The sequence below is a fragment of the Athene noctua genome, chromosome 2, assembly GCF_965140245.1.
Source record: "Athene noctua chromosome 2, bAthNoc1.hap1.1, whole genome shotgun sequence".
In the NCBI taxonomy this organism is placed as follows: domain Eukaryota; kingdom Metazoa; phylum Chordata; class Aves; order Strigiformes; family Strigidae; genus Athene; species Athene noctua.
The window spans coordinates 145,171,882-145,199,672 of record NC_134038.1 but is presented as its reverse complement, the minus strand read 5'-3'; the positions used below and the strand labels follow the sequence as shown (position 1 = coordinate 145,199,672).

At 39.5% G+C, this 27,791-nt stretch overlaps 1 protein-coding gene across 7 annotated transcripts in view; it reads left to right on the top strand.

The window, feature by feature from the left end:
• The window catches only part of THRB (thyroid hormone receptor beta), a 166,549-nt gene that overhangs the window by 103,037 nt on the left and 35,721 nt on the right, over positions 1 to 27,791 (top strand). For 6 of the 7 annotated variants that reach the window (XM_074900533.1, XM_074900537.1, XM_074900535.1 and 3 more), the window contains one exon: positions 15,372 to 15,436. In XM_074900533.1, the coding sequence (XP_074756634.1) occupies positions 15,430 to 15,436 (7 nt within the window). In that variant the 5' untranslated portion in view covers positions 15,372 to 15,429. Of the gene's footprint in view, positions 1 to 13,332; positions 13,351 to 15,371; positions 15,437 to 27,791 lie in introns of those variants that run through there. The other variant, XM_074900538.1, reaches the window with a different exon arrangement.

The following is a 27,791-nucleotide window of genomic DNA, read 5'->3' as shown; positions in this document are numbered from 1 at the left end:
CCTCGCCCAGACAGACTGAATAAAGTAAGGTAAAAGTTGTTAAGGTTGCAGGAATGATGGTCCCAGTAGACTTTATTGAGCCTGCTCAATAAAAATGAGTGCACATGAAAAACTAAGTACAGAATTTGGCATGAGAAGCTCTTCTTTGTGTCCTAATCTGTGCTAGAGGAACATAGTATGAAATAGCTGACATCAGTAGAAAGACTCCCTCTGCTTCAGTGAGCCTTCAAGCAGACCCTTATCTTTTCTCTTACTATCTTAATGCTGGCAGGATGACTAATACAGACAGATATCCTAAAGCTGACAATGACATCTTAAATCTGTCCTGGAAGATCAAACAGAATACTTATTTCTACAGCTGTGCAGGGTTTTCATGAATTGTAGCCCATTACTCTACAAGAAAAAGGAAAAAAAAAAAAAAAAAGTAAGGATGAATAAAACCAAAATGAAGAAATACATGTAAAATGTAGTAAAAGGATATATGATTTTAAAAAAGAGAGCTGGCAGAGAGACACATATTTTGGCTATAGCTGTTGACCACAATAGCTCAGAAATAAAGCCCAGTGTGGTTGTGAATTCCAGCAAATTGATGGATTGTAGTGATGTCAGTTTGTTCAGGAGAGAAGAGATGTCTGTGTTACTAAACCATTTCCAATGGTCCAGTGCCATCAACTTCAAGCACTCAGGAACTGAGAGTCAGGTCATTACTGGCAACTCTGCTTTTTCATTCTCAATTTTTAAGACTTTTTTTCTGTTTCATTTTATTGTCTGTATGTGAGCAAGGACAGCACTTTATAGTCCACTGTACCTTGGACTGTAAAGCTGTAGTTTTTGTGCCTGTTCAGAAAATCCTAGTAGCATATCAGTCTCACTTTTGACAGATCTACAAAGATGGTTTTTTAAAAACAAGCAGCTGGTTTTAAAACCTACCTCATCCTGTTTCACAAATCTTTTTTTCTGTAATTTGGTAAGGATACCTCAAAGAAAATTCTAATTTTAAGTCATTATAAATAACTTCTTATGTAAGATTCTTCAACAACTTCACAGATACTAAAAAAATAAGCCCTCTTTAGAAGCTAGTACATTTTGTGCTTCCCTTATAAGCAAACTGCTTTATCATTCAGACCAAAGTCTCTTAGTGGATGGCAGAAGATGAAAATAAATCTGGGAATCCTGTTCTGATAAACTTTTCCCATAAAAAGCACAGTTGGTTACAGATACCTTCCATGGACAATATGAGGTGTTCTCTCATTCTGTCAATATCTTCAGGGTTTTTCTAATAGATCTATCTGCTTTTCATAGTAAAGATACTTTGGTTTGATTCACAGAAAAGAACAACTCAGAACCCTCCGTGCTGTATTATTTTTTCCACAGAAATTTCAGTATGAGCTTTTGCAATCTCCACATATTGTATCTTGGCGCAAAACACTACCTCTGCTTATGGTTTGCATCATTAAATATCAGATTGGCTGCTCACTGTGTTTATAGGATACAACAAGAAATAGCCTGTTAAATCTGGCTGGTTGGTAAAACTGGTGTTTGTTGAATCATTGCACTACTGTTTTCCCACATCATACAGAGAACAAAATCCCATAAAACTAATAAGCTGTAAAATAGAATTGAAGTAAATGACAAAGAATATGCCCAAATTTAGTAAATAAATTGAGAATAACTTTTCTGGTCTAAAAAAGTTATCCGAGACCAGAAATGCAACCTATAAAACTGTTTTGAAGTAAAAAAGGATGCCAAGCTTATATAATATTAATAATAGCAATTCTTATGGCTTATCTGTAGATCTTACTGGCATACTGTTGGAACTGAAGTGAGTATTGCCATCTCCACCTTATGGATGAGGAAGCTGGGTTACCGTAAGAATAAATTTTCAACACAGAACATGAGGCAGTGATGACTTCAATTCTTATTGCAACTCCTAGCTTTAATTATTTTTCTGTGAGCTTCATTTGTTTCTCTTCATTATACAGAACCTCTTCTTTCAGCACAAGGTAATTTGGGTAACACTGAATGTAGATTAGATCCATATATTAATACTTACGAAATTTATTAATTCTAAAATTGCTCTGATAGATTAGCTCCTTCCCATCATAGGAAGATGGGAAGATGCGAAGATGCGTACATCCTTAATTTAGATTGGTGTGTTGCTTTTGACACTTTTTACTGCTGAAGACACTATGGAAAGCAACAGGAAAAGAATATCTCTGATGCTTTTTTAGCATGTTTCCAAATAAGCCTGGTGGGAAGTATGTGGAATATCACTTGTAAGATCGTGTATTTCCACTGTCCTTTTCAATATCCATGTGATGCTGCTGAAATAAATCATGGGAAGCCTCAGTATCAGCAATGCAGAGATGACATCCCATTCTGCTTCTCCTGATTGATGCAAGTGGCATAAAAACCGTCTCTCCGTGTCTGGCTAAAATCAAACTGCATATTACTTAAATAGAGATGACGTGAAATGGAGGAATGAAATCCACCGAGCAAGTAGCAATTTCCATCTTGTCTTGTGTTCAGGAGTTATTTTGCTTGTGGCTTCTCTCTTGGCTTTCTTTCGTTTCTTTATTGTCTGCATTTTCAGGGCAGTTTTTCCTGAGATAAGCAGAGAGAACACATCTGGTAACTTGACTAGGATAATCCTCATGTTTATGTCTTCCATGCCTTACTAGAGCAGAGCATTTACGTGGAGCTTTAGAACAGAAGACTTTCCAATTCTTTGAATCTGTCTCATATGCTTGCACCAGCTGTGACCACAACCCATTTTATCACTGTCTTACCCATGGGGCTCCATACCAGGTCAGATTTGGTATCTTCCTGGTAACCTTTGAAATCATCTGTGTTGTGTTTTTAGAACAGTTTCATTTGAATGGTGACTGCCCCTCCTGGCAGCTATGTACCTCAAGAATCTGTTCTTCAGATGACAGACACAGAGAGGAGCACTAGACAAGGATAGAGTCATTAGAGCCGTGGCTTTGGTGTTTGATAGTAGAGCCCCCAGATCTTATATCCTCGGGAATGAAATGCATCATCCAGCTTTCCTGTTACACATTCACACAAACAAAATTAGAAACTAGAACAGAAAGAGAGATTAATTGGAAAATTGGCAAATTGGAAAGGAGAAGAAGGGAGAGAATTACATTTTAAAAGAAAAGCCCGGTCCATCCCACTAGCTCAGGAGAGTAGAGAAACTCAGATTGATACCCTGGTGTTACCTCAATCACATAGCCATCACCAAGCAGTAGAGTATTGAGAGTTTAATGAACTTAATAAAGGGATTGGATAAGATTCCCCCATGTAATTTTTGGTGCACTCTGGACAAAGTGTGTCTGCTCATACCAGGATGCTGCTTCCACACTGACCTCCCTCTGCCCTCTCAGGACCCCTTATGTCACTGCTTCGATAAATACTTACCTTAAGTCCCAAATACTCTACCTCTCTTAGGGGTTGAATGCAGGCAATGGTGAAACTGGAAAGATCTGAAGGGTACCACACCAACAACTGGCAAACCAGGGAAACTCAAAGAGCTGCAGATGTCCAACTCGCACCCCTCGGGCGAAGCAGGTGGTGCAGAGCAGGGCTTTACAAGTTGAATTTCCCCTGCTCGTTCTTTCCCTGCCATCCTCAGGGAGGCTTGGGCTGCTCGTGTGTTATCTCCAGTGTGGACCTGTCTCTGCACACCTGTGCACAGCTCACCCTCAAAGCTGTCTGCTTCTTCCAGTGGTTTGGTTTTCTCTGTCATTCTAAGCTTCTCAAACAGCTGCTTAGAGCCTCATCACCTCAAGTCACATATGGGTCATATAATATTAAAGCACATTCAGAATACAGCTGTTGGGAATATCTTTCCGAGTCTTAATTCGGTTCCATTGGTGCATCTTTGCTCCTCTTCCCCTTTTCAAAGCAAACATAAGCTTTCTGACTGCATCCTTCCTCTCTATACAACAGATTTACCTATTTATTGAGCTTTTGATGGCTTGTTTCTGACAGGCCGTGCTGTCCCTGAAGGCCATCCAAAGGCTCCTCGTTAAAAATTTAGAAGTCACTACTATGTCTTGCATTCTCCTTTGCGTTGTTCCGCAGTCCCTCATCTTCTTCCTCTGCACCTGCAAGCCTTGTCTCACAGTGGAAGTGCTAGCAAAGTGAATGCAGAGGTGGGGTGCTCTGCTGAGGTATAGAGTGAAGACGGGTGTTGGCAAGGTGAGCTCCCCAGGCACGCTGCCCGTGGAGGTGTGGAGTTACTCAGATTGGTGAGGAAGGTGTCAGGATGAAGGCAACGGTAGAAATCTGGCAGCAAGAAAATGCTGCACTAGGATCTTCCAGCCATGTGCCGTGTCTTGGCAGCCCGTAACTGGAGGTAAAAATGCATAGACGACATAGCAAGCTTCAGAGGTTAATTACAGCGTCCTCACTGGACACAGACTGTCTTTTGGAAGGGCTTATTAGGGTGTGCTCTGTAACCTCCTATATTTTCATACACTTACTCTTTTTCTGGTAGGAGCAGTGAAGCAAATGTTTAACATCTAGGCTAATCTTGGATTTCAGTATTGTTAGTGAATTCTGAGAACAAAGTCTATGTGGGAAGTTCAGCTTCCTAAATCTGTCAGTTTTCATATGTGTGGACTTCTATTTATCATTTATTTGACCCATAGTTTTGTTTAGGTAACTGAGCAGAGGTGTGGACTTGGGTGGGTTCTTGCTGGAAATTTATTCTCATGTCGCATCAGTACTAGATTCTTGAGTTTGTTTAGTACTAAAGAGAAGCCTGACCTTAGCAATTCATATTGCCGTTCTCTAGAACGCAGAACAAGCACTTTTTAGTGCCTTTCTTCAGTGTATGAGAATCTAAATACAAAAAAAAATTATAATGAATTGTGTTGTGGTTTTTTTCCCCCAGTGCAAGACTTATAATCTTCAAAGGTGTTTCAAAAACCTTTGGAAATTATTTTAACAATTAAAAAGTAATTTCAATGCATGGAGTCATAAATACTCTTGTTTATTATACTCTTGTTGCAAACCTGTACTTGTGTTCCTCCAGAGTACCATTTTATGAGACAGGGTGAACCTCATCTCCCTTCCCTTCCCTCCTTGCAGCTGTGGGCTCCTGCCATTCCCTTTGTGCCAGCTGCTGTACTCTCCAGCCACCTCGCAGTTCTGATTCAACTCACTAACCCAGAGCAAAACTTAACCCAGCAAAAAAGTGGTTATTTTCTGCAGGGTCAGTGAAGCGAGTCAGGCCACATAAGTGGAAGGGGCTGTACTGCAGAAAACAAGATCTCTTTTGATGGTTAGCCCCATACTTAAAATTCCCTGAGTCCCATGTGTTAGATCTTCTCTTTATTTGAAGTTCAGTTGTTAACATAAAGTTGTGTTGCATTTCAGAGAGTTTTACTATACAGCTGAGTAAGCATTGTGGTGATAAGCATTTTCTAGAACTATTAGCATAATTACTCCTTCACTAAAAATTATTTCAGGAAACAAAATAATGTCCAATGTGATTTTTATACAAGGAATTAAAAATGCCCTCCTGTATTTGCAGTAAACTTTTGTCCATTAGAAATATGCTATTAGACATTAAAATCAAATCACCTAAGGAAAGCAGCTTAACTTATCTTCAGCAACTTCAGCAGTGTTGCAGAGAGCCACATGTAACCAGAGTGGTTCAACAGCTCCCCACTCATGACCCCATACAACCATACCAGGAACTAAATAAACCCTACTTAGTAGCAATTAAAGTGATTTAATTTAAAACACAATGACAGATGCATAATGGGTTAATTACAAAATAAGTAATTAGCAAATAGGATGGAAAAGGTTAAAAGGTTGTGGACTTTTGTTGTTTGCTTGGGAGAGATAGCAAAATCTTCAGCGATTAAACTTTTTCTTTTAATTTCTGAGCCTGCTTGTATTATTGTTAGCTGTAAATGAGGCAGCAAACAAGAAGAGTGGTTTAAAAAAGAAGTAAAAGAAATTACTGCTTTAGCAGACATACTGAAAGGCCATTGTTAACACTGAGGCAATGTGATTTGTTTCCAGTCTGCACCCAAAAGTAGGTTTGCATCTATAATGTTTGTACTTAATATTAGGATATATGCCTCTTCTGAGAAGTAATGATCCTCTGCACTGTCTGCACTGGGGCCCCAATGAGGTCAGGAAAAAGGGTATAAAGTGTGGTAGAGGTTAGAGCACACCTTTTAAGAAACTGCCTGCCTTAAAGAGTAAATCAGTGGGTTACTGGTTGGGAATATGCCATAATGCGTTTGTTCTCAAAAAAAAAAAAAAAAGAGGATAAAAAGGGGTAGGACGTTGAACAGGGTAACTTCTGAGCTGTGAAAATCCTCAGCTGAAATCCAGTTAAATTCATGCAGTGCTGGTCATATAGAGAGAGCCATTACAGAGGGTGCAAACAATTTTCTGTTAAAATAAGATCTTCTACTTAATTTTCATAAGTAGTATTCCTTTTCTCCATGACTCCTGTCTGCCCAAAACCATAAGCAAATGGGTGTTTAGATAGTTTTAATAGAGTCATATTTTATGGCCACCAGTTTATTGCCAGGTAACTTGAAACTCTTTATTTATTTATAATAATTATAAATATATTTATGTATATATAAAACATGTGTTTTGTATTTTGACATTTCAGAGGGGATGTTTGCAGAAAGCTTTCTCCAACTTGAGCCTAATTGTTACTGAAGTAATTGGATTTTTTCTTTTGAAAAATAAGCTTTTGGGTAAACCTCAGGAATAGCAATATGGGCTTCTCCATTTCAAAATATCAATTAAAACCAGGCAGGAATTCTCCTTTTTAAATAGAGCTGCCCTCTAACCTAATTACACGTCCACCAGTAACTATTAGCATAATTTAACCAAATTTCCCATAACAGTCCCATTCTTCCATCATCCCTTGCTCTTTTTTGAGCATGGTTATGATGTGCTCACTTTCCTGTCACTTCACCAAGCTGTAGGTAAGTCTTGACTGTTACATGCCAGCCCAGCTCCTTAATCATCTAACTTTACTTGTCTGTCCCTCCTTTTCTATTATTGATACTTTCTTGTGTCTGGTACACCTTCATCATGCTTCCAGGTATATTATCTGCTTTACTGCTTGACATAAGGCCTAAACCTACACATTCAGAATTTCACTGTCCTCTTTTGGCTCATAGCATGCTGTCAGTGTCTGTCTGATGTCCATTTCCCTTGAGGTGCTTCTGCAGTGGCAAGTGAAGGCTCCAGGACCACCAGTTCAACTTGTAGAAAGGATCTGTGCAGATTTTTAAGCTAGTCTTTATCCGTCTACGGTAGGTTTTGCTGGCTAGGGATACAGATTTCAGAAAACAATTAACTTCTTGTTCTGGGCCATTACCTTAACATTGTTGAAAATAAGCTTCTTCAGAGTTTTCCCCCAGTTATAATTGAACTTAAGCCATACATTTCAGGTCTGGAATCTGTCAAACATTTCAGAATTCAGTGGCTTTGCAATTCAGCTATCAGTTTTTAGGGCAAATAGATTCAGGTTTGGAATCTCAAGTCACACAATAAGCAAAACTCATGAGGCTAAATCCATAGCTGTAACAGCATCTCTGTTTGGTTTTTTTTTACAAGGGTTTCTACAAAGTTCTATACTTCTGCACACTGTAACTCAAGTCCTGCAATGTAGGCAATGATTCTTCAGTATTTATAATTTATTTTTTATACTGAGTGGTGAGTTTCTGAAGTTATGGTTAAGAAAAGCAGAAAGCCTAAAACTGCATTAATTCTGCCTGTTCATATCTGAACCCCTGAAAATAGCTCAAACAAATGCCAGTACCAATCTTTAGGGTAATGTTTTCCCTATTCAGAGTGACATTTGTAGTTTAGAACGTATTAATTTCTGCTTCACTGATTTTTTAGGCACAGCATATATAAGATGATTTGACAAAATGCATTCTTGTTAACAGGATTCATCCAGGTACCTCCCTTCCTGACATTTAGAAAACATTCTTTTTCTTAATCCATTTCATCATAAGGGTGGAAAATCACCAGTTTCAATAAAAGTCTTTGAAATTTATTATCTCTGGGCTTATCTGATGTTAGTCAATTGTTGAGATTTACTGGGTAGTTCAAGACAGCCTTCGTCTAATACACACTTTGCAGTGAGTAATAAGAGAAATTAGCATTGGAGATAAACTGTTCCTTGTTGAAATTTCAGGGAGAGCTAATGTTTCCTGAGTTCACAGAACAAAACAGACAAACAAGAAAAGTTTTACGTCAAAGCTGTTGTCTGAATGAAACTCCCATAGGCTGGAGAAAAACATGTAAGCCATGAAGTGTCTCAAAGGCTCTTCAAAAAAACACAGGAATAATCACTTAAATATGAGGTCTTTTATATTATCGCTTTTGCTTTTCTGTCATCCTTGGCCCTCCAGGATCCTTGCTCAACTGGATATTTATGCAAGTAGGTAGAGGTCTTTCTGAATTAAGCCCTAAATCTCTAAAGATACAAACATTACCTAATGCACAGTTACAGATCAGCTTCTCTTTGGCAAATCTGGCTAGCTTGCACTGTAATGCTTCATGTTAAGAAAGTCCCCCACAGGGAATAAAACGCTGGTTATCAAAATAGTGGCTAAACAGGGCTGCTTCTAGAGTTCTGTGCTCCTCTCATGCCCTCCTGTGTACACATGTAGTAGGCCAAAGCAAAGCGCTAGAGAGCTGACATTTCTGCAGGGGGATTAAGTCGAGCAAAGAGGAGGCTACACCCTGCTATACTGACAGAGTTTTAAGCCAAATATAAGCAAATTTCTTAGAGCCTTTACATCTTAGGGTCAGTCAACAGCTCTACACCGTGATAATAAGTGATTTGGGATCCTCTGTAAGTGAGATAATGCTACTCATTTCTGTAAGTACAAGGGGAGAGAAGCGTTACATACTTAGCTTTCTACTTGATGCTTGCTTGGTGGTTTAAAGTTAATGTTACAGTCTTCCCCTGGTACTTTCAGTGATGCGTATGAAACTGCCTTTCTAGCGTGTTCAGGCTACTGGGAAACAGAAATACCAAAACTCTTTTCTTTTTGGCTATGACGAAATCAATTATTATACTTTCCATTAGCTTATAAAAAGATATTTACCCCAGTACAGTAAGACATTAAGTTCTGATGAAATCATAAAACCAGCTTTTATCTTGTTTTTATCTTGAATTACTTCATTTTGTGGTGCTGTGTCTACTTTTTTGTGGATGCATTTGAAACAGCAGCTTTATCATTCAGGCTGTCCTTGCAAACCATATGCCAGAACCAAAGTCTCACCAGTGTGGGACTATAGGAGGAATTACTTTGTCCATCTAAGTTAACATTGTTCACCGGGCAGTTCTGCTTGTTGAAACACAAGTGCTTTCCAAACCTGTAAAGCAGTGAGGTTACAGTTATAATCTATCAGACTCATTGTCTGCATATAATAATTTTCTGGCTTTCATGCTGCAAAAAAGCTGCTGATGCCTGCCCAGAGCTGAGCACATATCATATTATGGTCTGATCCTGACTGATGCAGAGCATGCATAATCTTGACTTGTTCATGCTCAGCAATTTTTAGAGCATTTAAGAAGCAAGTTAAAATAGGGAATTCTAAGCGTAAAAAGTAAAATCAGTATCCTGTTCTAAAGAGCACAGTATGTATGTGTGAGGAAGAAAGAGTAAGATTACACAGAACTACTGGACGTTCATATTAGAAAGCTGAGTAGCTCCTTGCCTTTTTGATCGAGTGTTTCAGGATAGACTGCAAATGTTTATACAGATAGTGTGCTGTGGTTTTGATTTTATGCTTTATTGCATGTTTTTATGTCCTCATGAGTTGAACTAGACTAGCAATAAAAAGCATGAGTCAAAGTTCACTTCTGAGCTTGTGCCTGTGAGCCAGTTCTGATGGGGACTTTTCATTAAATGTATCTGGAAAACTAGATAGATTTTTATTTCTTGTACAATGCACTGGTGTGTTTTATAAGGGAGAGAATACTGCTTGCTCATTATATCATGCACCATAAGCCATAGCATAGTTCATTTTTCACTGAATACGTATTAGTACAAAATCTCCTGTATAACTCTGCTCTAAAATACTAATTTTGCTTTGGTGGTAAATACTGAAATGCTAAATATTGAAACAAATTTAAAAGTTCATTTAGGCCTCAATACAGCCTGTAAGCTACCTGTGAATTTTTCCAGATGTGGAGTTGCTACTTCAAATTTTTCACTACAGGTGAAGTTAAAGGTGAGAGCAACTTTCATGGAGGGAGTTTGCAGAACAAAATGTGCAGATGACATAGCCCATAATTCATCATCCCTGAACCAAGATAGCCCCTAAGAAAAACAAAAGTGCCATGACTTGTGACAGGGCAGAACATGAGGGGCTGGTATCCTGGGGCACGTGATCTGTCTGTGCTGGAGCTTTCCCCTGCGCCCCGTTACAAAACCTGTGTGCTCTGCTATCCTGCTCTGCACCCTCGCCTGCTCCCAGCTGCATCCCAGGACCTGGGCAGGATCCCACCCGCCCCCAGGTCTGCCAGCAGCCCTCCCCTCTTCTCAGAGCAAGGATCCTCTCCTTGGAGGCAGCCCAGCTCCCAGCGAGCCAGAAACGGCGAGTGTTGTGTAAGAGTGTTGTATAAGGGTGCTGGGGATGAGCCAGAGACATCGGGTGTTGCAGGTCGGGTTACAGGAGGGACTTGTGCAGATGAACCAGGTCGCCCTGTGGCCCTCCCTCTGGCTTTTAAAAGGGGATGTCAGGGGATAGTCTGGTGAAGGACAAGGAGCTGGGTGGCTTGTCAGTGCTTCTGAAAGGTACAAAATCCCTTTTCCCAATTGTTCCTGCCTTAGGAAGAGACAGGAGGCAGCAGTGCTGGTCCCCCTGTGCTACCTGGGCCAGTCACTGGCCAAGTGGAAAGGGAAGCCTGAGGCTCGCCGGGAAGTGTGCAGTTCATGATGCAGACAAGGAATAGGGTTCAAACCACAAAATCGCTGTGCCCCTGGCCTAGGGGAGACTGGCAGCCACCAACTAAACCTGAAGCAACAGAGTAAGATTAAGAACACCCTCATCTCCTGAGCAGTGGAACCCTTTTACATAGCCATTGGTTAATCCAGTGCATTTGTATGAAGGCACTTGGTGACCTCCAAGTGTGGGAGAACACTTAACCACATTGATTAATGTTAATTGTTTAATCGCCTTTCGTTATGGGAAAAGAAAGTAAGTGCAGTAATTGACAAAATGGCTTGACAGTGTTTCTGGATTGGAGGCCAAATCCTGAGAATTCATTCCAAATACCACCTGTTCAGGCCAGAGGAGATGAAGATCCCAAAGATCTCTTTTTTTGTCTGAGGCAAAATAGGAATATTATTTTCCTGGTGCAGGGCTGTAGATCTGAAACACAGTATCAGAAGGGAATAAGCTTTTTGCTACTTCTGTTTGAGGTATCCAATATGAATGTGAGGACAACCTTGTTAAAAAAAAAAAAAAAAAAAAAAAGGTAGGGTTGAACTCCAGTGATGGAGAAAGAGCACCGCCTCGGCTTTCTGGCGGGGAGATCATGGAGGATGTGAGATAAGCAACCTCTGAAGTTAGTGCTGCATGCTCAGAGCTTGTGACTCAGAGCCATGAGACCTTGGGTAGCTCTTTGTGGGCAAATGAGCACTTGACACACAAAAGATAATCTAATGAAGCCTGCTCCCTGTGATGTTAGTAAAGCTTAACCATAAAAAATGTGTCACTTCTGGAAAGAAAGCAACTTACTCTGCAGTGTCCATGAAGAGTCCCAGACATTATTGGCCTGATGTAGTGGAGCCTTGCCTGTGACTCATGCACATCCTTCCCTTTTGTGCCCATTCATGTACTTTTTAGTTCTAGACTCTGAAAAAAGACCCTTATTTCCTCCAACATCTTCCACATCTATGCCTTCAAGAGGGACTTGCTATAATTAATGTAGACATCACTTACCCTTCTTGCTCACATAAAGTAGCAATCATGCTGAGCTTTTAGAAGTTAGGGGTTTGAGTGCCAGGATGGGTAAATAGTCCCATACTTTCACAGCGTTCCCATCCATGTGCCACATTCCTTAGTAGGAAAAATAGGAAATTACCTCTGGTATATAAAGTTCAGGGTAAAAGCATCCTTTTGAAAACATTTCCAATACATAGGGAAAGATTATTAAAATCACCATCAGGTACAAAGTGGGTATGTACAAACAGGCTCAATTACGATGGCAGTTGCTAGATCAACCTAGTGGAGATGCTAGATGGACGAGATGCTGTACATTCACACATCACCAAGGCGTGCTCTGATAAACATATTTTCTGGACAAATAGGAGGAGAAAAAGAGGATGCACACTCTCCACTTAAAACTGTGGGACACAGAAGGGCTGTGCCACAGCCAGATACATTTGTATAATGCTTTAAACAAAAGACTATCTTTTCCTACAGTCATTTCATAATTATTTTTTTTACACAAGTGACAGCTGCCTTCATGCCAAGTCCTGGTCTCATCAGGGAAAATGGCAAAGCTCCCAGGATATCTTGAATTTTTTTCTTTATACAGAATTCATTGAAGAACTATATTATTTCTCCTTTTTTTCCTCTTCTTCTTAATAGATTGGCGCAAAAACAATAATTTTAGGATTAGTAGCTAATTATTTACAGGAGAGGCAGAATTTTTATTCAAAACACTCAATTGTTTACTTCAAGAGCACTTGTATGTCACTGAGTCACCAAACCACAATTAAATTCTGGGAAACGGCTTATTGTTGAGGTTCTTGGGGTCCCATGACGTGGTGGAATGGTCAGAGTCTGATTTTAATTGGAGGCCTGCTCTAAATTTCTATCCTCTTTAATCTTTTCATTGACAGACTGTGAAGGATTTTGAAGTTCCACAAGACGTCAGTAGCAAAAGAAAAGTCTTGTTATCGTCACCTATGGTTATGTTGGTTGTACATGGCAAATATCAAGTGGAGTATTTTCTTTTCCCTTAAGAGTTTAAGGAGATACTGTCTTTTCTGAGAAGAGCCCAGACCCAGTCTAGGGTGGTTTGCTTGGAAGAAAAGACAAGGAGATAAAAATACATTGCAACATGTATGCTGGAGGATATTTTATAAGTTCCTGCTGTAAAGCTTTCACTAGGTTTTACTTTGCACTTGCTTTACAAATACAGTGTGTGGGGGGGTGGGGGGGGGGTGGGGGGGGTGTATGTTCCCCATTTTTCCTGGGGGTTTGGGGGGGCGGGAAAAGGGGGGTGGGGGGCGGTGGTGGTGTGTTTTCGGTTCGGTTTCGGGTTTTTTGAATCATGAAGCAATTTCGAAGCTTGGAGTAGCAATTAATTTAAAGAATGAGCAGGTATGCCCGGTTAATGTAACGAGGCAGAAAGCGATGGAAAAGGTAGAGAAGACGTTAGGGAGAAGACAATATAGCTGTTAATCCAGGAGGTGGAGGTTTGCGAGGGCAGGCACACACAGACGCTGCAGCGGGCCCGGCCGGCTGCAGCGCGGGCAGCTGCCAGGACCCACGCGTGGGGCCCCGCCGCTCTGCGCTCCCCCGCGGCCGCCAGGGGGCGCCGCCGGACCGCGCCGCACTGCGCGGCGGCGGGGCCGGGCCCGGGCGCGGGCGCGGGCGCGGGGGGTGTTCGTAAGGAAAACGGCGCAGGGGGCGGGGGGAGCCCTGCGACACCCCCCGGCCGTTTCCAGGCGGGCGGCTGATCCCTGCGCCGGGGCAGCCGGCGTGTCCTGGGCGCGGGGGGGTGGCGCTGGCTTCCACCCCGTCTCCGAGTAGCGGGGCGCGCAGTGGCGCCTGGGGCGAGCGGCCGGGGCCCGCCAAGCGTCCCGCCGCCATCTTGTGGAGCCTGTGGGGGGTGGCCGCGAAGCCTGGGGCGTCTCAGCTCCCGGGAGGGTGTTCAGCCTTCGCCGGTGTAGCGCTGGGGGGGTTGATGGGCTTAGGTGGAACTGCGAGGCTGCGTCCCAGATACATTAATTACACGGTGCATGTGATTGCTGCAGTTCACCTGCTTTCTCATTCTAGTGGTGTAGTCTGTGCCTAAAGGGAGCAGATGCGCTCGGTGTCCCTTCAGTCGGCTGTTAGTGGAGGATGCTTATTTCAAGGACAAGGAAGGGAAGGGAAACGTTCCCTGTGTAAGGAGACAGTGGCTGCGAGGAAATACAGATGGCTGCAGCGCTGAAGGGATGGAAAGAAGAACCAAAAGTTTTTTAACAAAGTAAATACCGAAGGACAGTTTCTTAGCATAAAGTATCGATCAGGACAATCTAAGAGAGGTTCTACTTCCCCTATAAAATGTCACTTGTGTGCTAACATTGAAAAATAAATGTTCCCTGATGCTTAAGAGACTGTGACTCTGATCTCAGGCTAGTTTTCCACTGACATTAGTGGGGTCACTTGTAGGCCTGGGATTTCTTATTTAAAAATTCTGATGAGATCTTCTCTCTGTTCTGGACTGTCTCTGCTTGAATTGGATTGTTGGTGCTTAAACTAGGGAGTGAGCCAGGATCATCCAGCTGGGCCCTGTGTTTTGGGCTGGAATGGCTGAACAAGGGCACACTGCCTTTAATGATATCGGTGACTTTCTCTCCTAACACAAAATAGCTTGCAGGGCTTCGGTCTTAGCTACCAAACAGAAAAGGAGTATAGTTAATATGTCAGTGTGTATGTATGGATATTTGAATCGGGGAAGCAATCTAAATATTCAAACCATGACTTTAGGATGCCGAATCCAGTTCCTCACAGCTGCCATTATCTCCTTAATAAAACAGAAGATGTTATTGTTCAAAAGTTAAGTAATAATTACATACAAATTAGTTTTCTACCAAATGACTAAAATTATTATTTACATCTCAGAACTTCGTAAAAGTTGATATACTTCTGAATTTCAAATAATTGAGGAATCACTGTAACTGTAGACAGAGGATTTCTAATTCCTTTGAATCCTCTATTCTTACTGAACCTGAGAGTAATGGGCATATATCGTTAGAAACTGTAAAGTAGGAAACAATCAGCTCCTAAAGGTACCTATTAGACCTAAAGGAACTTCTGCAGAAAGTTAAGGGAAAGTGTTCCACAAAGCTTTTTTTTTTTTTTTTTTTCCCTGCATCAGTAGCCACCAGCTTTTTTACCTTGCTTCCAAATCCCTGCCACCCACAGCGCCTCCAGTCCACTAAGTTTTGGACTTGACTTGCATTCATTGCCTCATGCAGTTAAGCACAGTGTATGGGATTTAATGTGTTAAGCCATCAAACATGGACCATGGTATTCAAGATCCAAAATGTTCCATCCTGTTTAAATGTTAATTGTATTCTGCAGATTTGCATTTATGAACATATTACATGGGGGTTTCTTTCTTTTTTTGACAGGTGACATTGGTGACGGAGGAAGAACGAGAATGATTACATATCCATAACTCCCAGCAGTATGTCAGGTAATCATATTTCATGAGAGCATCTATGCAATATTTCTTGTTTTGTTGGAGTGATTAATATTAAATGTCACTGCAAAATACCGCTTTAACAAGTTCTGAATGCGTTCGTGCTGGGAATTGAAATCTTTCCCCTACCCAGAGCATAGAGATGTGGGGCACATAGTAATCTTCCCAAACATTTTTCTGCTGAAATTCTCATCCTTCTTGGTTTTCCTTCAGAAACAAAGTTGTGTTTTGTTCTGAACGCATACCCCCACTTCAACATACCTGCTGAAACTGCCAGTGCAGTGACAGTTTCTGCTGAGTACATTAGCCTAAGTTACTTTGTAACATGGGCATATCCCCTGAGGTTCAAAGCGAGACAGTCAAATCCGTTTTACAAAGATTACCAAGTACTCTTCGGGTAATAATTGACTAGGTCTGCAGGTGGGCTGAAGACCCAGAATTGAAACGATGATTAACCATTTTAAGTTCACTTAACCATCATATCCCTTCCAGTTGCAAAGCATTTGAAGGCTATACATAAACTATGTCAAAACCCCCATATATTCTTATCCCAGAACAGGGTGCCTAAAAAGATATATTTATTACATGATCATATAGAAACCCAGAGTATTTCAGACTTCCAGAATTTCTTTTAGTATTCATCGTATTGCGTAAGAAAAGAAAATGTTCTGCTGATACTGTTTGTCAATGCATATTTCAAGAGCCAAATGCCATAAATGGGACCTTTTAAAAGCCTGTTTGTAAAATGCAGCATGTGCTACGTAGGGAAAATCATAACAAACAAGATTGAACTGCCGGTGTTTTGCTCAAGAGATAGTTTATTTTTACTGACTGGGTAGATCAGATATCCTCTTCTTTGACCTAGCAGGCTCTCATCCTTTTGTATTGGCCAGCAAGGGGTAACAGCTGCATTCACCAGCAAAGACAGTCTTTTAAGTTTAGGGTCCTACGTATGGACACTAATTCATGGGTAGAAACAGTATTTAAATGTATGCTTTCATAGTAAAATGTATTATTTGATAATATGCAAAGATGTGTCATTTGACTTCTGGTTTTATGGGGTTTTTGCTGTCTATTGAAGCAGAGGTTAGCCAGAGATGAATATGAGGTGGAGGCAGAAGGTACTGAGGGTTTTTGTGGAATGAAGTGGAAATATCTGACTCTGGACTAACATCACCACCACCTGAGGATCAGGAGGGAGCTAGTATCCTTAGGTTACATTGGCAGGGCCCACTAGAGTGTTTTTGCGTTCTTCTGCACGCATTCTAGGTATGATTATTTCATTTAGGAAATACCTGTTTTGGAAGAATTTAAAGCATTAACATGTAACTCAGTCTCTCCAGTTCTCTCTCCTGCGCTTTTCTGTCTTGTGTTAAACTCTGAGTTTTGACCTTTTACTACAGTGCTTGATTTTGCAGTGGTTTTGGAGGGAGCAATTAGTAGCTTGTACTATGTGATGGCAAGAGATGGGGAAGGAAATGCAATGTACCCACTTTGTCCTCACCTTGTCTGTTTGGGGTGTAGCTTCCTATGGAGGGGAGTTCTACAGAGAATTCCCACTAGCACACTAACCAGATCTGTCTCCCTGGACTTCCCCTTAGCAGGACAGCTCTGCTAAGCTCAGTGAAACACAAAGCCTAATTGGAAGGACCTACATTTTTTGTGGGGTTTTTTTTGAAAGACGTGGGCAGAACAAATATGTGCAAAGAAAATAATCGCCAGGCGAAAATGAAGGTTCACTGCAGAAGATGACTGTTGGTACAGCTGTAGATGTCCAGCACTTTTCATTATGAGCAGTTTATATTTGCTGTTTCTCATTATAGGAATGAAATTCCCTACATGAGTGTGAATGTGAAAAGAAGCATGGATAAAATAAAAATCTTTCAAACTCTATAAAAAATGCATAAATACCACCATCCAGAGCCAGACAGGACTCCTTTCCTAATGAATGAAAATGAAAGCTTAGATTCTGTTACTGAGTCACTGGAATATGAGAGCAGAATCTAATCCAAAACCAAACCAGTTGCCTAAAATAATAGGCTGTATTATTCTGAGTTTTTGGTAGGTAATTTCTCTGCCCATATGTTAAATTTTTACTGCAGTAAGAATTTTCCTCTTAGGCACTGTCCAAAAGCCTCCAGTTTCTAGTGCAATCTAGAGAAGTTTTTCTGACAGAAGACTGTAGAATTTGGCCTTCGGTTTTGCGGTTGGCATAGGAAAAATATTTTTAATATTTTGACTTCTCAAAAAACATACTAGTGTGATTATTTTATGGCACGCATCTGTAATTGTATGTGCTTATAGCTTTTGATAAAGGGAGAGTTCAAGTTTTCCAAAATTATTTTGGGAACTTCAAAGTTGTGGGTAACGTGGAAGGATTTCAGAGATGTAGAAGCCCTTACTTTAAAATGAATAAAATGAAAAATAAAAAGCAAAATCAGTGCACCATGTACAGTTTTTGCATGCAGAAAGATTAACTGAAAGGCAAATGTTGAGTTAATGAAGTCCAAACTACTCTTTCTTAGAATGCAGTCAAAATAGAGTTCACACAGCAATACAGATGGAGTTAATGAACACCTGATATTGGGTACTTGATGACAGTAGAAGCCGATAAGTGAAAAGCTGGACCTACAGGTTTTGTAAACACTGTGTTTGTCGGTATGCTTTTGCAGCTTTGCCAGTTTTAAGTGTCAAAACTTGCCTAACCCGTTTTCTGTGTACATAACTGAGATGCTGACCAAACACGGAGATAAAGGGATGCTTCTGGAGAGGGAGAGCTGGACATAGTATGTCTTGCAGTTGAGTACTAAGTCTGAGACAGATGTGTTCTGTTCTCAGACTGGTACGTCCCTAAAATAAATAGTTTTCAGATGAGTGATCACACACATAAATGTAACAAAGCAAATCTGAAAGTTTAGCTTTCCTGTTTCGAAACCTTTTTCTTCTGTCTTTTATGATAAATGCTGCAGCGGATCTGATGCTTTTAAACAACATCAAAATGCATTTAGGGAATGTAAGTAAAATATGTTTGGGGTTTTTGAAATAGAAATAAGTGGAAAATGACTTATTGAATGCTCTCCCCGTAGTTCAGCAGCAACTTTACATTTGGCACCAGCAATTACTGTCCACAGAGTAATACCTGGGAAAAAAAAATTATAAGCGTTTTAAAAATTAGTACTATCTTAGCAATAACTACAAGACTTTCTGACATACATTTGCACAAGGGAATAGAAGAACAAAAAATTTGGAAAGTATTATTTCCTAATTGAGAAGAGAGTACTTTCAAATAAATATGTAACATAATTAAAAAATTCTTGCTGTTTAAATACTGTAGTGAGACTTCTGGCTTTAGCATCCTACCCACCAGCAATAATTTATCACTGAAGGCTTCCTTCTGTACATTTTCTTCCAAAATGCAGGGCAAGCCCTAGGACAGATATTTGTCTTACTTCATTTACTGGAGTGAGAACTGAAGAAGGAATTCACGAATCAGTTCTAAAACCAGAAAACAGTACTTGTAGAATACAGTAAATCTGATTAATTTCACCTTCATGGCAGTTGAAGATCAAATGTAACGAATGTAATAGCAGTGACAGTGAAGCTCTTAGTCTGAATTCGGTAAGGCCTGGGTTTTACTCTTGCTTTTACTCATAATCGAGTCAGACTTCTACTCTGAAATATTCAGAGTGTTCTGTTTGATAATGACTGTAAAGTTAGATCAAGATAGGAATTACAATAAAATTAAGTGCTTACATTAGGGAATATAATTTAAATGTTACAAATGCATATTTTCATTAAGTGGAATTTCATATGCAGCATTTCTTGTAACAGGTCACTCATTTGGAGAAGAAAATTAATCAGCTTTTGTGCAACAAATCCATTTGAAAATCAGTGTCTCCAAGGGTGTTGCATGTAGTTTCCAAGAACAGGGAAAAGTAATAGGATAGGAAAGCTGCCACCTTTTCTTGATGAGTCTTTTCACTGTAATCCTTATTACTCTGTAAACTGGCCATTAATTCAGTTAGAGGATAGTTTACTGTGTAACATCAATTGAGAAATTATTTCTCCTGAATTTCTGTAATGATTTTTGTAGGATAATTTAATTTGACATATGTCAATGTCTGACACTTCTTTGCTGCCAGACCGTGATAAAATCCAACTAACTCAAGTGTATTATTTCTTTTAAGTAATGGACTTTCTAGAAGGACAGTAAATACTTTAATATACGGTTTTGTTATGCCAGGATTCAGCAGCTTTGTAATGAGCTTTTGGGGATTTTCAAAAGGTTAACAAGATTTATATTGTGGGATGTTTTTGCATGAAGCTATGAATCACTCCATGATGGCTCTTATTACTTAGAAGCGTATTTTTGAATATGCAGTTAAAAATATCACACTTGGTAAGTTCCAGGTTACAGACATTCTGGTTTTATTTTAATGTTTTTTTTGTTTTAAACTTTAATGTGCTTTCGAAAAGTGCTATATAAATCCAAAAGTTTCAAAAGGCAAGTAGTCTGTATAACATTTTTAATGCAATTTTTTAATAATGTGTTGGGCTTTTCTTTCCCATCATGGGGGAAAAAAAGGCTCTCTAAAGAGCTGGTTTTTTCTTTAGGAGAAACAGGAAGATTTTGTGTCTTTGTGTTTCTAAAGGTGTTTAAGTTTGGTATTTACAGCTCATGGATACCTGCTATATTTTCCAGATAAGATACACACATTAAAAACAAAAAAAAATTGGATCTGGTTAGATTTCACAAAGAACAGAGAAAACAAACACATGATTTTTTTAGCTTTGCAACATCTGCTAGCCATTTTCTTAAGTACGTTTCATTATGTTAGTGCTGATATTTTTTTCCTTTTTTTTTTTTTTATAATCCATCAGTATACTTAGTCCCTTTCTATAATAGTTTTATTTAAACCAGAGGTGCTTTTTTTGGTTAACTCTCTGAAACTTATTTCTGATGGGAGCAGACTGTTGTGTTTGAAATTCTGAATATCATTCTTAGACTGTGTAACAGTGTTTCATTGCTGCCATCAGTTAGGAGGAGTGCACAGTATTGTCAATGTAAAACATACTTGTTAACTTAGCAGGCAAAAGCCTTTTAAAATGGTTAATCAAAAAAACTCCAAAAATGTCCTTGTATTCTTCCTAAGTCTTCTCCACGAAAAACACTTTTCCTTGCTGTGCTTGCTACAGGAGTTGCAGCCTGCCATTTTATGCTCTTCATAAGCCTGACCACAGACTGCAGTTCTTCTGTATGTCAGAGCAATGAGCTTACACTACTTGTCCTTGATATGCAGTCCTATATCTAGTGAGGACTGTAATTTTTTGTACCAAACGTAAAGCTGTCGATGAACTATAGGAAAGCTACTATCCAATCAAGCATTTTCCAGTTATTTCCCTATAAACAAAATACCTTTTACATTCCCCAAGTGCATTTCTGTTGATGTTCTTTAAAAGCATCAGAGTCTCTACAGCACTTATTATAAAAGAAGACATATGTTTAAGGAAATGTTTAAAGGTTGCAAAACATGAAGGCCAGACTTTCAGATCTGCTTTGTTATGTATGTGATCACATGTCTGAAAACTGTTTAGACCTGTACCAAGCTTCAGTTTCTTTCAAGTTTTAAAGAATGCTCTCTTCACATCCCAGTTTGTCTTTCTTTCTGAAGAAGCCTTTGACTGCATTATTTGGGCTAACTTTGTTTACTTACTGTTTTTTGTCTTTCACAAATTATATATTTGTCAAGACTGCTGATTTTAGTATCTTTTTTTTTTTTTTTTTTTAACCTGGGCTTTGCTCAAACATCAGTCCTTCAACAGGAGGTGTTATTTCAAGATACAGGGTATTTCTTTAAGCAATTCTAGAACTAAAATAGCTCAAACTTTCATCATCTTGAAAAAACAAAGAGCTTCAGTTATGTGCACATATCCCCAGGATTTGCTGTTAGTAAACAGTGGCCCAATATACTGTCCATTCCCCAGTGGAGAGGGCTGGGAAGTCTACTGTGGGATTGAGGAAAGACCATGCAAACTGATGTGAAAGCTCATGGTGAAAGCATTCAGCACTCAGAAAGTACTCAGAATCAGGATTTTACAAAATGATGGTAGTGATATGAAGTGATTTGTGGAGGTGATTGAGTGATTTCCGAAATGGTTTCACTGTAACGTTCTAGTTTTGGCTGGGATAGAGCTGAATTTTCTTTGTAGTAGCTGGAGTAGTGCTGTGTTTTGGATTCAGTATGGGATTTGATATGAGAAGAATATTGATAATATACTGATGTTTTCAGCTGTTGCTAAGAAATCAAGGACTTTCCAACTTCCTATGTCCTGCCTGTGTGCAGGTGTACCAGAATCTGGGAGGAAACACAGCCAGAGCAATAGACCCAAGTTGGCCAATGGGATATTCCATATCATACAACGTCATGCTCAGTATATAGATGAGGGTGGGCCAGGAAGCTTGCTGTCTCTTTCCAGGATTTCAGTTTTGGGATTTTCTCTTCTCTAAAATTGCTAGCCAGGAACAGGCTGTGCATCACACGGTGGGTGGTGAGCAATTGCACTGTGTGTTACTCATTGTATTTTCTGTTGTTATTATTATTACTATTATTTTATTTGATTATTAAATTGTTTTTCTCTCAACCTACAAGTCTGCTTACCAGCACCCCTCCAATTTTCTCCCTCATCCCCAGGGCAGGGGGAGGGTGAGTGAGGGGCTGCATGGTGTTTGGATGTTGGCCAGATTTAAACCACGACAGTTCTTCTTGGTGCCTAGCATGGGGCACAGAGGGTTAAGATCACGACAGATCCTATCAGAGTGCGTTACAACAAATTTGTTATAAGCAATCATTATATAGGTTTAACAGTTGCTGGTCACAATGTTGATTTATAGCCTCTTAGAGTTGTAGCACTCGTTCTTAGAGTTGTGTTATGTATCACCTCACTTGCTGTATATAGTCCCTGTGCTGCTTCTTATCACCTACAGGAGGTCGATTACAGTTTTTGCTTTGCTGTACTATGTAACCTCTCCAGCACAACGTTTTTAAATATCTGCTTTATGGTATTTTGATCCATAATCTGGAAATGGTGTTTTGGCTTCTCACTTTTATTTTAGTATGTTCCCAGGCATTAAAAGACACAAAGTGAAAGAAGCCCATTAACATTCCCATGTTCGTACAAGCAGCAGTCTGCAAAATGAGTCTTGGAGAGGTGGGTCACTATTGGGCATCAAATAAATCTTGGTTTAGAACAGAGGGGTTGGGTTGCACATTAAAGAGAGCCAGATACTGGAACTGCTTACCAAAGGGTGTTGTGAATGCAAGAAGTGTCGGCAAGAGGAGACTGGGCTGCACTTCAGAGAGAGACCTCTTGGGTATTGCTACAGTTTAGATTGGCTTCAGGGGCTCAGGCGGTCCCTTCGGCTGACAAGTAGCTGGGCATTGGGAAACTACTGGTGGGATCTCTCCTATATGCCTCTTTTGTTCTTGCTCTTCCCCGGGTATCTGCTTATGGCTCCTATTGGAGATGGTAACCAGACAAGCCCTGTGGTTTGAACAGAGCTGCCATGCTCAGGTATACCTTGTTCTCAGAAAATCTTCTTCCTATGTGTTGTACTGAACTATGAGAGGGTCAAATGCATTTAGCATCTATGTGACTGTACTGGTTAACATCACCTTTCTCATTCCATTGTGTATTCCAGTATCTTACTGCTTTTCCCCATATAACTTTGGTCATTTGCTTCTTTCAGTATTTTTGTTGTATCTGTAGCTGTCACAAAATTCTGTATATGGGTACACAACTCCTGTTCATTTCTCTAAGAAGAGGGTTTCAGATAGCTCTTTGCATACCAGAACACTGAACCATTTGCTTCTCTGTGGTTCAGAACCTGCCTCTGGTTAACTTACAGATGAGCTGTCATGTTCTTCTGGATATTCTTTTCCTCTGATTAATTTTTTTCTTATGTTTAGAAATTTGAGCATAATGTCAAGCCCAGCTTCTTGATGAGATAAGTATATGTCTGGTGTTACATTAATAGTTAATAGAAATTCGGTGTGTCTTTAAAAAGCGATTACACTGGTTCACACTGAGGAGCTCATTAAGATAACTGTCAGCAAGAACAAGGATAAAGCTATTACACTGTATATTACAAGTTTCTTAATGTTACCTTTTCTTATACATTAAAAAAATCTTTGCAAAGTTTATCGTAGTATCTGCACACTCTTCTTTCATGATGATGTAATCTTTCTCCAAAAGATTGTTTAAAATACTGACAATTAATTTATATTGAAAGCCATATTCTAAAATGTACTGTTTAAATATTTTACAATATTGCCGCTGTTAAAGCAAGTAACAGTACAAAAGTCCTGGATGAAATAATGCTGGCGCTGTTTACTTCTACAAGCATACACATACACACATGTTTCTGAAATACTGGAAACCAACTTGTGGTTTCAGCAGATGTCCCTAGTCCCACCTGTGAAAGTCCCTTTCTCTCGTGGTAGTTTTTTCTTACAGTCACTGTCATTTTGACATTTTAAAATTTAGGAAAGAAATCACATTCTCAATGGTTTTATTTAGCACATTATATGAAGGCAGGGTTTGCATCTTTAAAGAAGAATCTGGCTAGTCTGTATTAGCTGTGCTCTATCCTTCTGGTTATTCAAGGATAACATGAACCCAGCTTAAAATCCGAGAGATTCAGCTATGAAGTGTTCCCCTGTTTGGGAATAAGGAAGATAAGAGTAAGGAAGAATAGAAGAAAATGCTGTGATGTTATTTGGGAGAAAAGGGAAGGAAGGGAAAGGAGAAGAGGGGGCAGGGGGAGGGGGAGAAGCAAAATAAAGTGTAGAAAATAAAATGCTTTGAACTGACTGCAGCATTAATGAGAAGAAATTAAACCTTAAGCCTTGTCTGGCACAGGTAGTTTTATCATTCCCAGCACAAACACACATGAAAACTTTACATACTTACAGTTTGTGTGCTTTAAAATGCTTGTACAAAACATGAATTGAGTTTTAATTTTGCTGGGGAGATGTCCTTTAATGGTAGCTTGCTTGCTTTTTTTTTTTCTTAAGTCATTAAGTAAAAATCATTTAGTGTCATTGGACCAGGTCCATACAAAGCTAGACTGCTTGATCAACCTACTATGCCCCCCTCAGTCTAATCCTGATTACATTTGCCTTAGTTGATCTCTCTGAAGCCAACCCACTTCAATGTCCTTAGATGCTTGCATACTTCAATGTTTTTAAAAAAAAACAGTAAAGTGCTGTTGCCCTTGCTGCTCTGTTTTCAGTAAACTTCAAATACAAGCAGAGGCAAAACTTTGCTTAAGAATCTCTTTTGTCAATCTTTTGTTTTACGATCAAGTAAGTGACAATTCAGAGACTGCTAATATTTTCACCTACTGCTACTGTTTTGATCAGCTACAAGCTGAAATTCTCTGAGCAGTTTTTGAATGTAAAATAGCTTTTTGTTGTGAGAGGAAGTGTCTTTATAACTGTAAAAATAGCAATCCTCTGACATCCAGAACTGTTGATTTACCTTTTGCCTCGAAACTAAGTGACAGCCTGTTGCTGAGGGTGAAGAAGAAATGTTTGCACTCCCAAAAAAAGTGTGAGCAATACAGCCTGTGAGGAGCAGGGACTGGTTGCCTATGTGGTCACACAGCATCTTTCATCACCAGTGGAGCTAGCTGTCAACAGGAGCTACGGCGGGGTTGAGCAGCAGTAATACTAATGGTAATACACAGACCTGCCTTGAGTGTTACAGGGCAGATCCTGAGCTAGGAAAAATGAGTGTAGCTTTCAGGGCACAGCAGGGAGGATTTAATGTGGTACGTTTAGGATTGTTGTGGTGAGCACAGGGAACAGGCAGTCTTTTCAGCAGGCTTTTTGGTCCTATGCTGTGCACTCTTTGAGTTTTTGTCAGGGTCAAAATAGGTTCAGGATAGGTACACAGCTCATGCCAGCAAGAAACGCTGTCCTCCTGGCTGGCAGGCTACCACCTCCCATCTTCTGGAAGAAATGAGTTATGACTCCTTTCTCTTGAGATGTACTAAAGAAGGGAGCAGCCTTTTGTATCTCCTCCGTTACCACTGTTGGCAGATAGTAGTAGAGAAGTAGGAAACAAAGTGTATGGGATGAAAACAAAGTAATTGTTCCATTGCTTTTAATAATCCTTTATTATACTGACATTCAGATTACACTAACCTTCTGAGAAGAGGCTAACCTTTACAATCACCCATTAAGAGTCTTGTCTTAGTCTGTAATAAAAAATTTCTGAGGGATTCTCCTCACCTGTTCTTTTAGTTTAGCTCAATGGGCATTTGATCTGCTAAAACTTTTCTGCTTCTATAAAATAAACTTGCCTTTAAACACTCTGATGGGAACTTGAGAAAGTCTTCTGAACTGTTGACTGCTCAGATGCCAGTTATTGCTACAATGTGCTGCCTTTATATCTCTGAAATAGCTTGATGATTCCTTTCCTTATGTTGACAAGAAGAGCACTAGGCTCTTCATATTAGTCCCTCTTTACTCTGAAATAGGGCCTGTGGTTTTAGTCATGATTCATCCCAGTAGGTAGTACTGCTTTCTGCCTTGATTATAGCCATTTTAACAGTAGCTAGAGGGAGAGAGAGGGATGCCTCTCTTACAATTATGGAGCTCAGACAAAATTACATTACCATCCTTTATCAAGGGTTTTGGTTTGACAAAACCAAGAGCAGATGTAGGAGATTTAAACTGCATTCTCTCTTGGGGAAGGAAAAAAAAAAGAAAAGAAAAAAAGCAATTGAGAAATTCAGGCAAGATACGTTAAAACAAAAGGAGTAGAATAAATAATGTAGTCCTGTGGTGAAACCATAATTTAACATTTTAATAAACTGAATGGTAATTTAGGACATATATATCTGCTGCACCACAGTATAGTAAGTATAAGAAAAGGAAACAAAATATGAGACCCCTGAGTGGTAGCTCCTTACAATTTCATCCATGTCTAGCAAAATTTGAATGTAAAATATCCCTGGTGACTTAAGGGAATTTGTGAAATAAAGTGGGAGCTTGTACTATTAAATAAACTGGAGCTAACATAGGAGTCAAGATAGGCAAATTTTAGAGGGAACTAAAAGGAAAAGAGAGGATAAAGCTGCTTGATGTTGGGTTAGTGTTTGTAAACTCGGCCTGGGCAAATTCCAAATGATGCAAGCTATAATAGAATCAGTTTCTTCTTGTAGTTTAAAGGTGTCTAGAATCATATTTTAAAATCCCACAGATGCTTTGCAAACACAGAAATTGGAAAACATGTTTTAATTTTATTTTTTAAGTTAAGGAAGGTTTTAGAGTTCCTTGCTAAAGTTAAAAATCTGGAAGCCTTGTGTGACATCCTCTCTGAATCCTTGAGGAACAAAAGTTTTACCATTGTGGTGTGTGTATATGTTTTTTAATCAAAATCAAAGGTAAAGCAAATCCTCATAGACTGAAAGACAGCAAACATGACCTTTAATATCAAAGATAAATTTGGGAAAAGGATACAGGAATTTTTGCCTAACAAGACCGAACAGCCTGGATTATGAATCACTGATCTCATTTCCAGAACTAATAGCAAGAACTGAGTAACTGAGGATATAACTGGCTTTTTTAAACAAGGTTGAGAATTGTGTGGGGTCAGTGGTCCACTCAAGAAATCGACAAAGCATGGAAGTATCTATTTATGAGTGAATTATAGAAATGCCTATATTTATATATATATATATATATATATATTGCACATGCCTGACTCTTTTGTTTATATAAAGATGCAATTTTATCCATGCAGGGAGATAACTAGAATGTGAAGGAAGACAAGGAAGAGGAGAGTTACCTTGTACAGAAGGGTACATCAGATGGAGGTTACCCAGAGCCTAGTGAAAGAGTGTGTTATAGTGCACAGTTCCTCTCTATGCCAAGAAAATTGAGGTGACCAAATTTGGTTCAGATCTCACAGGGAAGTTCTGTGCAGCTCCCAGAGGGTCTTACCAGAACAATCCAGTCTCTCCCTATGAGAAGAAATTTATTATGAAGTCTAGAAGATACAGAAGTGTTCAAATTATGAAAAGAAGTTTTATATTCTGTTCTTTTAATTTTTTTTAATTGCCTGGTATTTTCTAGGCTGCTTCCACTATTCTATTTTAAATTTGATTATCCTCCTACAAGTAATGCTCTCTTGCCATATTACCTGAATTTAGAGTTAGTTTTAAATTTTACTAAGAAAATCAAGTCTGAACTAAGAGCAAATCTGTAAAGCCAGAAGTAAGTAGGTAAGTGCGAATTCTGTAGTTAACTTACCTGCCCTGTGCATTGAAGTCTGTGATGAC